The 12,896-nt window shown below is 29.9% G+C and overlaps 1 protein-coding gene across 4 annotated transcripts; it reads left to right on the top strand.

Moving 5' to 3' along the window:
- The first annotated feature begins 7,237 nt into the window (after positions 1-7,237).
- On the top strand, positions 7,238-11,214 carry LOC100817297 (ubiquitin-like domain-containing CTD phosphatase 1). Of its 4 annotated transcripts, XM_041012191.1 has the most exons (9): positions 7,247-7,457; positions 7,568-7,666; positions 7,746-7,808; positions 8,076-8,853; positions 8,941-9,022; positions 9,185-9,251; positions 9,765-9,950; positions 10,065-10,125; positions 10,569-11,214. In XM_041012191.1, the coding sequence occupies exons 4-9, from the start codon at positions 8,199-8,201 to the stop codon at positions 10,727-10,729; spliced, it is 1,212 nt and encodes a 403-aa protein (XP_040868125.1). In that variant the 5' UTR covers positions 7,247-7,457; positions 7,568-7,666; positions 7,746-7,808; positions 8,076-8,198; the 3' UTR covers positions 10,730-11,214. The 4 variants fall into 4 exon arrangements, with proteins under 4 accessions (XP_003552584.1, XP_006602946.1, XP_006602945.1 ...); XM_003552536.5 differs by lacking the exons at positions 7,568-7,666; positions 7,746-7,808 and having other exon boundaries at positions 7,238-7,457; positions 8,076-8,837; XM_006602883.4 differs by lacking the exons at positions 7,568-7,666; positions 7,746-7,808 and having other exon boundaries at positions 7,238-7,457; positions 9,765-9,935.
- Positions 11,215-12,896: the final 1,682 nt, after the last annotated feature.

Raw genomic sequence — 12,896 nt, 5'->3', positions numbered from 1 at the left:
CGATTGATGCAATTAAAAATCAAAAAATTTATAATTGTGATACTTAGAGGACTAAAAAACACATAAATCTTCTTCAATTCTAACATTAAGGTGCATATATTCACATTATCTGTGATGATCAACAATGACAATGAATCTCATGCAATTTAATTCTCTTAACAATAATTTAACAGTTTTTGTACAAATTAGTTTTATAACTGAGCATTATTATTAATAGTTTAGACAAATTTTTCATACTCCTCTCCTTAATTAAACTCGTAAAAGTTAAAACAATGATTTTTTTTTTAAAAAAAACCTCGTAAAACACTGGAACGGCTAAAGTCCCATGTTGCATCCATCCCGAGTTAACTATATATTTTGTTTAGTGTTTTAACTTTCGTTTAAATTTCATTTCAGTCCTCTGGTTTTTAAATGTCAAAAAAATTGGTCTATTTATCAATAAAAGAAAATAAATTGGTCTATTTCAATTCGTTAATTAGTCAGTTCTAACTTCAGTTATGATAAAGTTAAAGTTAACTATTTTTTTATTAATTTGGCTCAAGAACGTTCAACAAGTTAGTCATCTTTAACTTTTAAATATTCAACAAGTTTATTACTTTTTGTATTTTTTCCCTTAAAAAAGTTCAATCTTTTATACCAAAAACAAGGGCTGTGATATTTCTTCTCCTTTCCGTAGAGCTTCTCTTGTTGGTTATGAACTTGAGTTAATTCAAATATATTTCTTTTATTTTCTTTCATATTAACTTTATTTGACGGCATTTACCTTTAAAAAAACTTTATTTATCATTTTTTTGTACAGTTTTCTTTGACAATGTATAATTAATTCTAGAAAAATATTAAAAAAATATTAATGAATGTAGTTTCATTTCTATATTATCACTTTAGCTTTCTTTTCTTTTTATCTGTCTCTACAACAAATTCCCAAGAGAGATATGTAACTACAACAAGTCACCAAAATAGCAGCATATCAATCAATAACAACGATGACCACGAAATTGTCAGACATAGCGACGACCAAGAGGTCAATAAATGCAATGCTAAAGCATAATATTATTTTTTAAAAATTAATGTAAGCAACAACTAGGTCACTGCTGGTAATTTTGAAAAGAAATGCATTTAAAGGTGAGTGATGGCCTAGTCATTATTTTTAATTTTTTTAAAATATAAGTAATGACTATGTTGTGATTGATAATTAATGACCTACCTGTCACTGATAATCTAAGCGTCAAAATTGAAAAAATCTCTCATTTTTTTATCTTTTGAATTTCTAAAAAATGAGAAGCTACGACCTAGACAATGCTTAAGCCAATACTATTAAGCGGTGACTTGCCTGTTGTATAAAAACCTTTTAAGCATTTTTCCCGTTCGAACCATTAATTTTCACTTCTTTTTTCCACTAGACAAACGCCCTCTTACTTGGTAGTGCCTTGTTTCTTCACAAGGACTCCCTTAAATACAACTTACATATCCTTATCTTTATCCAAATAACATCTTTAATATTTGAAATTAAATTTTTGAATTATTCTCTCACTAAGTTAACCAATTTTTTAAAGGGTGTAAATTAGATAAAAGAGTTTCATAAAAAGTGACAAGGTAATTAAATCGTATTTCACAAATGACAACAAATAATAATTCCTACAATAGCGAATTAAGTAATGACACATCTCTTTTCCAGAAAAAAAAGCTTAGTTTCTAAAGTTAGTGTGTGTTGAAAATAAGCAAAGAAGGCAGAACTTTGCTATACGCAAAAAAGGCAGAATTGATTGCTAAATTGTTAACGAAGGCAGAACTTTTCTTCAGATTTAGCAATCCACATACAAACCAAATTCCATTTCCTCAGATTTCAAATCACTCAGGACCACTCTTTAAACAGTATTTCTCAATCAGGACCACTATATATTACACATTTACACTACTTTCTTGTACATAGCTTTTCAGCATAAGGATGCATCAAAGGGCCATAAAAAATTTCGTATCTTACAAACTTCCAATAGCTAGGACGAACATTGCATATGCTCAAGCATGTGAATCTACAATCATGGCGTGCATGAAATGCACATGATCCCAGTGATCCCTTCTGCAAAGTAGCAACTAACAAGTTACAATATATATTATAAATTGATTGAACTTATTGGCACGACCAATTAGCTTTAAGGATCTGGTCAATTAAGACTGCCGGTAACTTGGATATCATATATATGATATTTTTTTTTTCTGGTAAATGATTTTATAACGTATATGATTATTGATTCTCCATACAACTTTAAAGATAGGGATATGAGTACCGCTATTTGCATTATACTTGCAATGATTCACTGTACCTAGCTATAATGAGTTCCATTTAAGTCTTGGCGATTCCTTTTTCTTCAATATGTAGATATATGTGGCTATACACGTACAGTCTATCAAATAAATGTTAAAGTTTTTTAATAAAAAGGTTAAAAATTGATTTTATACATTGTAAATTCGCCAAGTTTGTGTGAGCGTGAGGCTTTAATAATTTAATCTCAGTTCACCTGAAAACAGCTGATTTAACGATATTAAAAAATAATAACAATTTTATTTAAATCGTAGCAAGACGCGGATGAAAATGTGGTTGTGTCATTTGATGCGTGGTCCGAACTATTTCACGGACATGTCGGTCGGTACATTGGAAATTAGGTTAGGTGGGCAGCACAGTGTGGCAATTGATGATGCATGAGATGAGGGAGGCACCATATTCATAGCTACCTTAGTTTTCCTCATATATTGTTTGCAAGTAGTGGGTGGCAAGTGATGTCCTTTAATAAAGTTTGATCCCTAAGGCCTAATCATTGGGATAACTAAATGCTTTTTCTATGAAGCTTCTCATAACTTTTTCTTGTTTTTATTGGCTAGAGGATAGCCAATTATTGTATATTTTGTCAAACATGTTTTAGAGAAGTACATATCTCATTTACAAACTTTAAATAAATATTTAGAACATTAATAAGAATTTTTTATAATATTTTTTATTTTATTTTTGCATCTTTGGTCAACCTAGTGTCAAGGTCAAACACATTATTTTCATGGCAATTCATCTTAGCCTCTTCACACTTCATAGTTGAGGTTCAGAGGTTATCTCTCTCAAGTATTAATTTATCAACTTTGTAGTTATATCCTCTGAATGCATATGAATTCAAGCTTGAATGGTTGTGGACTATTCAGCTAACCATGGATCAAAGGCATGGCAACCAGACAGGTCGGAGTCGAATTTTACTTACCCTACCCCCACTCGCAAAATCCAATGGGACTCTAGATTTACCCCTTATTCCTACCTTGACATGCTTATAAAATCCTATAAAAATATAATTTTTTATAGAATGAAAAATACAATTTTAAATAACAACTACAACTATTTTTAGATTGTACATTACAACATAAAATTCAATCCAACAATAACATGAAATCCTATCCAATAATTTTAGGTTTTAGTGTGTTATATATATATGTAGGGATATTTTTGTAAATTAATTATTAGTAGGACGGGTTCAGGGGCGAGTTTAGGACGAGTATTAATTCTCAACCCCGAACCCAACTTTGACTATAGGGGGAAATTCGAACTTGACCCCGACCTCAGTTAACTCGAGTTTTTTTCATCAAAATCGAGGTGGACCCTTCAAATTCGGGGTCCATTGCCATAGCTAGACCAAACATAGTGTTCCATTTAGGTTGGATCCCGACCAACCCACTTCCATTCGAATGCACGCATCACCCTTCCCCCAACTCCTTTGCTTGTTGTTTTGACTTTTATTATGTGTTTAATCGTATTCTTGTCATATCTTAACATATTTCATCATGATCTAATGATATCTCATTAATACCTCTATCATATTTTCTCTCTGAAAAATATGATAAGACTCTAATCTAACGAATTCTATATATCACATGCTAAACCTAAATGTATAACAAAATACACTTTGAGACTCTCGATAAGCAATCTCTAACCCTAACAGAGAAAGCACATCTTAAAACAATTTTAAAAAGTTCATATAAAAAATAGTGGAAACAAGAAATAAAACATGAAACAATAGAAAATTATTTTATACTATTTCTTATTAAAACATCGAAATAAATTACTAATTTTATAATAAAAAATTAAAATAAAAGAGACTTTTTCAAACTAAATAACTCTTCATATTTCTTCATTCTTTTTGGAAATTCCAGCATAGTCAAATTCTTCAATGTCAAATCACCTTATATAAAAATATAATTATTGCGTAGCATATGAGTTAATAATGGCGATTTCACAAGTACTTTTCCTCACCAAAAAGAATTCACAAGTATTCTTTTTATATTTATATATAAATAAAAATAATTAATTTTACACTAACAAAGAAATTAGTTAACATTATTTAATTTTTCTAATTTTAAATAAAAAATAAGATTATTTTTAAAATGTTATTTATTAAAACTTATTATCATAAGTTATTGAAAATAAATTAAAATTAAATAAAGAGTGCTTTAAAAATAATAATATTATATAAAATAAAATTAGTTAAATTTATTTATATTTAAGTAAGACCAATAATTTTTTACTCTGTAAAATATAGAGGGAGTATTTGGGGGAAGCAAGAGACCTGGTTTTGAGTCGTATTATGGTGCAGACACAAGGAACACAAATTCTTGACTCAATATTCCACGCACCAACCATTGCACGGAAGAATTTTTCTTGTGATGCCAGATTGCCAGTGATGGTAAGTTTTAACTTTCATTCTTCTTATCTGTCCCGCCATAGCTCCACCTAGTAATTGAAGTTTGGAGGTACTACCAATAATTTAAACATTAATTTCGACTTAATTGTGGTTCTGTGAAGAAGTTGTGCTTCTTGTTAAAGAATCAACGTCTACAATTATTATCACATAACCTCACAAGAGATATTTTACTTCATTCATTTAAATCGATAGAATATAATTAATGTTTTTTTAAAAAAGTCGCCATGCAAAATTAAAAAGTTTCTCTGCTTGTACACTTTTTTTTATTTAAAAAATACATTTCCGTAAAAGATAAACTTACTATCTGTACAAAATTACAAATGTCTTTTTTACTCTTGTGCGTGTGTGTGTTTGCACACTCTCATGCTATATATAAAAATCTTCGAAATTTTTCAAAGGGCAAAGGGATGTTAGGATTTAGCACGACTTTGCTTTGCTGGGTGAACAACAGAAACTAAAACAAGAAAAAAATGTATTATAACTGATTGGGCTTTTACTTCCTCCACTTCTATTTTTGCTTCGTACACCTCCAAAAACACTCAAACATACAAAATTACCCCTGCAGCTAACCACCCATCACCACCTTGTCTCACCTCCACCCAACCACTCAACACCACCATTGGCAACTCTAATGTTGGAAAGAAGGTGCAGACATAATCAAAGATGAAAGAGAGATGTAGAATGCAACCCTACTCCAAAAAATATGTCCAGAAGTCACTAATTTTTTTATACTTCCAAAAAGATCTTTTCAAAATTATGTAAATTAGTTCTTCTAAAAAGACCTTTTGGGAAGTATATTTGCGTACTTATAGAAATACATTTTCGAAAGTATGTTTGCATAATTTCTGAAAGGTTTTTCCAAAAGCATGTTTAAACACTTCTGAAAAGGCCTTTCTAGAAGTGTTAAAAAGATTAGTGTCTTCTAGAAAGACCTTCTAAAAAATATGTTTTACAATTATGGAAAGGTCTTTTCAGAATAGAGTTAATTTATAAAAAAAATTGTGACCTTGACAAAGTGGTGTAATCCGAAGTTAAGTCGTGTTTGGCGTTGCTATTGCAGTTTTCATAGGAGGCATTTGTTGATGGCATCCACTTTGGAGGGGAGGGGGCTCGGTGGTGGTGCAGGGGTATTTGTGTCCATTCAAGTTCTCTGGAGGTGCAAGATGTAAAAGCCCTCTTATTACTTGGATTTGAATCTTCAAGTCCGGTTCCAATAGAAACGTAAAGCCCAAACCCATATGCCTTAATTTATGACAAAATTCCTTTTCTTTTTGTATTAAAAAGTCCTAAACATAATCCTAATTAGGCTTTCGTAGTCCATTTTGAAATGATTTTTTTTTTGTAAAAATTATATAAATTGAAAACCAAATATATTAGTATTTTAGTATTTTTTGGGTACATGAGGTATTTTAGTATATGTAATGTAGAAGATATATGTTTGTTTTTATATAACAAATTTATTATAAAAAAATAATATAAAAATTATACTATAATTAAAATTTGTAATAAGTCAATATTTCTAACAAATAAATTATGTTGGATTTATGATAAATAATTTTATATTGTGATATAAGGTTTTTCAACTATTGATAATTTATTAAAAAAATATTAAAATTTAATTTGGAAATAAATATGAACAAAATTGATTGAAAGAGATAATTACATAATAAAATCAAATATATAGATAAAAAAAATATAGTGATTTGGGAAAGTTGAAAAATAATTTTTTTTGAGTTATTTATTAAATCAAATTAAATTTGATATTAAAATCATGAAATAATTTAAAGGGAACAAGTTTTAAAAATAAATAAGTATTCAATACATGATCTTAAAATGAAACATGTAACTACCAACATGCTATTGGCCGGAATAGAATTAAGTTTGGTGATCTTAAACAATGACTCATGTATAAGTTTGGTTATGAATATAAATTCTCATTTTGATTAATATTTTTTTGGAGCAATTTTTTTATAGAGAAAATGCTTAGAAGATTTTTTTAATAAGAATATTTTTAAGAGTCATTAAGTTATGTATCATATTCGGATTCACTTACTGAAATGATATTGTTGGGAGGAAGTTATACCAGTCTCCATCCTTTCTATAATATGGTTGGAAATCTTTTATAGAATCAGGTGTTGAGATAAGCAAATCAAATCAAGTTGCAGACGTTTTGGTCAAACGTGCCTTGGATGATGATATAGTATATATCATGTTTTTTAATTTGCTTAGTCCTCTATTGATTATTCACAAAATAATATATTGAGTATTTAATTTAATTTGTATTCTTTTTAAATATAATTCTTAATATAATTTAGAAATTAAATAATTTTTTTCAATAATATTTTGTGGTCTTAATCTTCTTGTTGAACGTGGAATAAAAATCTAATCTAATTTAAAATTCGATGGAGAGGTAAATAAATTTTGAATTTTTTATTATTATTAAATATTAACTTGACTTCATTAAACATATTTATTTAATTACTTGATTTTTGTTTTTCCAATAATATGATTCGAAGTGGGCGTGTAAAAAAAAGATTTCTTAGGGTGAAGGTTGGATCTAGTTATGATTTAGGTATCTCAATTTGCCGCTCTTCCGCTGCGCCGCCCCCTTATCGTCACCACAAAACCTAAGACACTCAATAGATCTTAACTTGGTAACCACTTTCTCACGGCAAGGGCTGTTTGAACTTTGAACCGCCGCCGTCAACCGTCTGCCACTGCCAGGTTAGTAGAAGAATACAATCACCACTTTATATTATTCGATCGTTGGTATGTATGACTCTCTTATTGTAAAAATTCTTATCATTTATGAATTTATGATGATTTGTTATTAGATAATAGTGTAAAAATCTTTTGCATTTACTTTGCCGACCACAAAGCCATGCCTTTCCATAGCTGCAAGCTGCGTCATTTGTAAAGATTTTGCTAGAGTTGTAAGTGCAACAGAATTAATTCTTGTTTAAGATGTTGAACTTGTTATGGCTAGGCTAATTAAAACTTTATATTTTGAAGTGCCTTCTCAATTCCAGCTGATTACTGCACCACTTGAATCGAGAATGCAGCACACCTAGTTGGGTAGGTATTAGGTAACTGAAAAATGAAAGTGAATAGAGGGGACTTGCATGCTTCAAAATATTGAAGAAGCCAGTCTCATAAATTGGGTGATGGAAGACTAGAATTTTTTTTATTTGGTTCTGGAAAAAATTGAGTTTTTGCTTCTAGCAGTATGTATATTTTATTGTAATCCTGATCTATTACTAGTATTTGTTTTTAGTTGCTTGTTTTTTCTAAAAAATATAATTCTATTACATCATTTGAATCCTCTGATGTCTGTATTTGCAGAGTTCATTTGGACAAAAGACAATGGGGGAGTAGAGGATTCTATAAACCTTGGGAGCTGTCATCTATACAGGGATTATAGTGTTACTTGCATTATTAATTTACTTAGATAACAAGACACATAGGATGGAACCCAGTAGAGAGCAAAGAAAAAAATTAGTTCGTCACAGACCAAAGGAAGGTATTAAAAATACTATGAATACTGAGTCAACTGTATTAGATGAAGCAAATAGTGATAAACAACCCCGTAGAGAGAAAAGAAAAAGAAAAAGAAAAAAATTAGTTTGTCCCATACCAAAGGAAGGTATAAAAAATACTATGAATAATGAGTCAACTGCATTAGATGAAACAAATAGTGATAAACAACCCCGCAGAGAGAAAAGAAAAAAATTAGTTTGTCACATACCAAAGGAAGGTATAAAAGATACTATGAATACTGAGTCAACTGTATTAGATGAAACAAATAGTGATAAACAACCCCGTAGAGAGAAAAGAAAAAGAAAAAAATTAGTTCGTCGCATACCAAAGGAAGGTATAAAAAATACTATGAATACTGAGTCATCTGTATTAGATGAAACAAATAGTGATAAGCAAGTTTCTCGTAGTAATGAATTGAGGAAATTATATAGGCAAAAAACTTTGCAAATTTCTACAGTTAGACCATCAATTGTGTGTTTGAAGAAAAAGCTTATTATTCTTGATCTAAATGGGCTGCTTGTGGACATAGTTTCTCCCCCTCCAAAGTACCGTAAACCAGATGCAATGGTAGGAAAGAAAGCAAGTGAGAAACAACTGTGTTATTCTACTTTTCTATACTAAAAGTCTGTGCCTTGCATTCTTTACTAATAGGGTTTGTGTTTCATTTCAGTGTTCAAGAGGCCTTTTTATCTTGAGTTTCTGAACTTCTGCTTTGAGAAATTTGAAGTGGCTGTATGGTCTTCAAGAACCAAGTATTCTTCAACCATCTTTTCTAAAATGTCACTTAAAAACTTCTGGTGTTCTCTTTGTCTGCATTATTGTTTCAGTAGCTATCCCCATTTTCCGATTGGGGTCTTTTATATTATAAGCAATTAGTGGTGGCATATTAATTTTTGGGTGTTATTATTTTATAGGAAAAATATTAACAATGTCATTAATCGTTTGATGGGAAACATGAAAGAAAGGTTGCTTTTTTGTTGGGTAAGTATTTTATCCATTATCTCTGAATCATGTTATTTTGTTCCTCATTTTCAAATAATTTGTCCTCTGGAAAACCTGTTTTAGTAAATTTGGTATAAATCATATATGTGTAGGCTTGTGGGATTTTGATCGACCATGTTGAATAAAAGCTAACAGTGATTTATATTTTTTTTCTTTTTATATACTTGATATTATACATAGGGATTATACAGGTTTTCAGTTGTACAATTCTATTCCTTAGTTATCTTGCCACTGCATGGAAATTAAATTAAATTATTAATTTTCTCTTTTTTTCCCCCTGTCTAGGGTGTTTGTTTTGTACACGGGATGAGATTGCACTAACTTTGCAAGCATTATACTTCTTCTGTACAATTTAGAATGTTATTTTATCATGCCATGGTGTGGGAATTCTTTCTTGATTGATGCTTTTATTAGTTTCAACCTAACTAGTTGTTTTCGATGGAGTTACCTCGAGGCCTATCATTTCATGTTAAATATTCTTGACTTTCGTAGGATCTTTCTTATTGTACCAAAACAAGTTTCAAAACTCTTGAAAACAAGCAGAAGCCACTGGTTTTTAAGGATTTGAGGAAAATTTGGGAGAAACATGATTCTAATCTTCCATGGGAGAAGGGATACTTCAATCAATCAAATACATTGCTGTTGGATGATTCTCCATACAAGGCATTGCTTAATCCAGTAAACAAAATGTTCTTTCTTTCTTTTTTTCCAATTTTTAGAGTATCTATGTCACCTGCGCATTTCTAGACTGTTTACTAACTTGCTCTTGAATGTTTTGATAAATCATTTTAGCCATACAACTCAGTGTTCCCGCGCACGTTCAGATTTCAGAATGAAAGTGACAATTCACTAGGTATGGTACAAACTACAAAATGACCTTCTAATGGACTAGATTTTGCTAATGGACTAGGGAGAGTTAACTGATTTTGATCGTTCTGTATTGCTTCTCTTGTGTACTTAACCTTTATATTTAGCTTTCTTTTAGCATTTGGCTTCAAGTCATAGAGGCATAGGAAAAAGGAAGGGAAAATAAATATTATAGGATCTGTATGGCATACGTAGAAACATAATCAAGTGATTCCCTATTCCTTTAGCTTAAACTAGGCTTTTTATGAGAGACGTATTCCTTTTGGTGCATTATAATTTTGCATCCACAACAATATGCATTAATGGATCATTTGTTTTCTGATTGAAGCACTATTATCTAGTGGTGAGCACTGATCAGTGTGTACTCCCTTTTTATGATTTCCAAAGCTTATGCAAGGCTTTATTATTGACATAAATGAATTATGACAGCTGTTGGAGGTGATCTGCGACAATATTTGGATGGATTAGCAAATGCTGAAAATATGGTGAAGTATGTTGAGCAGCACCCATTTGGTCAAGAAGCTATCAATGAAAGAAGTCAAAGTTGGAACTTCTACCTCAAGGTTATTGATAGTCTTTCTACCTGTTAACCTGAAGAGTGAAAACCGTGTTCGTCAACTTGGATATCAATGTTTACTTTGCTAGCTAAACAAGTCACAGTGGTTTTCCAAAGAAATGGAACTATAAAAGTCTTTTTATTTTTTGTTAAATTATTCAATTGGTCTCTAAATTATTTGGAAAATTTCAAACAAGTCCCTAAAGTTCTTTTTTTGGATCCATAGACTAAAATAGCAGGTCCCTAGGATTAGTTTATACCAGCTAAGAAAATGGCAATTTATGGAAGTTTATAAGTTTTAGGAATTCAACTAAAAAAAACTTAATTTAGGGACTTGAAAATTATCAAACACTTAACCAACTGAGTAATTTAACCCTTATTTTTCTCATCAATAGTGCAGCATTTTTTTTTTCTTTTCATTTTTGAACATCTTGTAAAACATCTGTAAGAAAAGCTGTAACAGCAAGCTGGCTATTGGAAGGAATACAGGAGGGTGAGACCTCAACAGTCAAAACTGAAGTAATGTTTATCATTTTTAATGTTGTTTCTGTTAGTATTTTTTCAATTGCTCTATTATAAGAATGTTAGCAACACACTCATTATATTATTGATTCCTTCTTTAAAAAGACCACCCTTGTTAAAGAGTGACCTGTTTATTAGGTAACAAAATTGAAATTTTAAAAAAATGAACACACACTAAAAAGTAAAAAAGTGTGTTGTCTCATGTTCAATATTATTCATTTTGATTTCATTAGAAAGTAATCCATTACTTTAGCATTTTGATCACGGGTAATTTGTTTTCTTTAATGAACTAAATGTGTGAGTTGAAAAATCTTTAAAATTCTGAAATCTTTAGTCTTGTAATTGCTTCAATACATTGGATTTCTTTTAGTTTGTTGGGTGGATTTATGCCTGTTCGTAAATTACTTTGGGGGCTATATATGTCGCATTAGGGCTCTTAAGATAGGCCAAATCGTATATGGCCGTAAAGTTTCTTTGGTCCACTTCACGTGGAATGGGCCAAAAATTTATCGGAAACCTTTCACTCCATTCAATTATAGGACGGAAGCACAGAATTTCCAATTTAATGTTGATCAGTTTATGCCAAATATGATCGCGAATGCAGAAGATAGATACTTAAGAAAGGAGGCGAGTTCCACTGTTAATGTGACTATGATTAATGAGTCTTAAATAATGGTCCTGTTTCATGTATTTGTCTTACCATTAATTTATATTGTGCATGTGAAAATGTTTTTAAAAGTGTTGTTAAATTGTGCATGCGAAAATCTTTTTAAAACTGTTGTTAAGGGTGTTCACCGCAATGGGTTATCCTTGAACTCAAATTGATTCAAATTAATTCGAATAGGTTGAGTTGAGTTGAGTCATTTGTGTATTTGAGTTAAAGTCGAATCGAATTACATCAATCAAAATTGTATTAGGACTCAAGTGTTTCTTAAGGTATTATTTTCAAGTAATTGTTATTTGTTATACATTTTTTTATATTTATTTTTTCTATCATGTTTATAATATTAATGCATATTTTGTTTATTTGTTTCAATAAATCTGCAAAATTTATTGGAATAAATTAGTTTGTAGGAAATAATTATGATTCAAACTATTATAGTAAATTTCGTTGAAAATATTTTTTTTAATTTGTATTAGTCTATTTTATAATATTATATTAATGATATTAAATGAATCAATTTTACTACTTTTAGACATTTGATAGTATTGTGTTAATTGTATTTTCATATTTGGATGAATCATGATATAAAATAGTAATTTTGAGATGAAAAAAATTAAATTTAAATAGGTAATCCATTAAGTTGAACTGAACCAAACCGTTCATAAATGAATTAAGTTGAGATTCAAAAATAAAATTATAAAAATTAAACATAATCAAACTAATCAAATTTGATTGAATTAAATCTTAAATTTAATCAAATTTGATCCAAACTAATCTACAATCTTCAAACACCTTTACACATTCTTACTCATTTTGGTGCAATTTTTGAATGAATAAAAAGGTTTAGCTAACTACAATTGCTAACTTATTGGTCAATGTACCTATTTTATAAAAAAAGTAAAGATTAAAATGAAAGTCTAAGTGTCGAATCCACATGGACTTTGGTTGTACTTAAGTAATACAAGTTCAATTATTAAGCAATGAGAAAGAGTAGAATAAGAAAAGATAAGGAATT

This window comes from Glycine max, chromosome 18, assembly GCF_000004515.6.
Source record: "Glycine max cultivar Williams 82 chromosome 18, Glycine_max_v4.0, whole genome shotgun sequence".
Classification (NCBI taxonomy): Eukaryota; Viridiplantae; Streptophyta; class Magnoliopsida; order Fabales; family Fabaceae; genus Glycine; species Glycine max.
This window is presented reverse-complemented; position numbering and strand designations above follow the sequence as displayed.

Bases quoted from the DNA above. Each gene is read 5' to 3' on its own strand.
- LOC100817297 (XM_006602882.4), top strand. From the start codon at position 8,199: ATGGAACCCAGTAGAGAGCAAAGAAAAAAATTAGTTCGTCACAGACCA. The intron at 9,951-10,064 runs GTAAACAAAATG...AAATCATTTTAG, and splicing joins ACAAGGCATTGCTTAATCCA to CCATACAACTCAGTGTTCCC. The intron at 10,126-10,568 runs GTATGGTACAAA...GAATTATGACAG, and splicing joins TGAAAGTGACAATTCACTAG to CTGTTGGAGGTGATCTGCGA.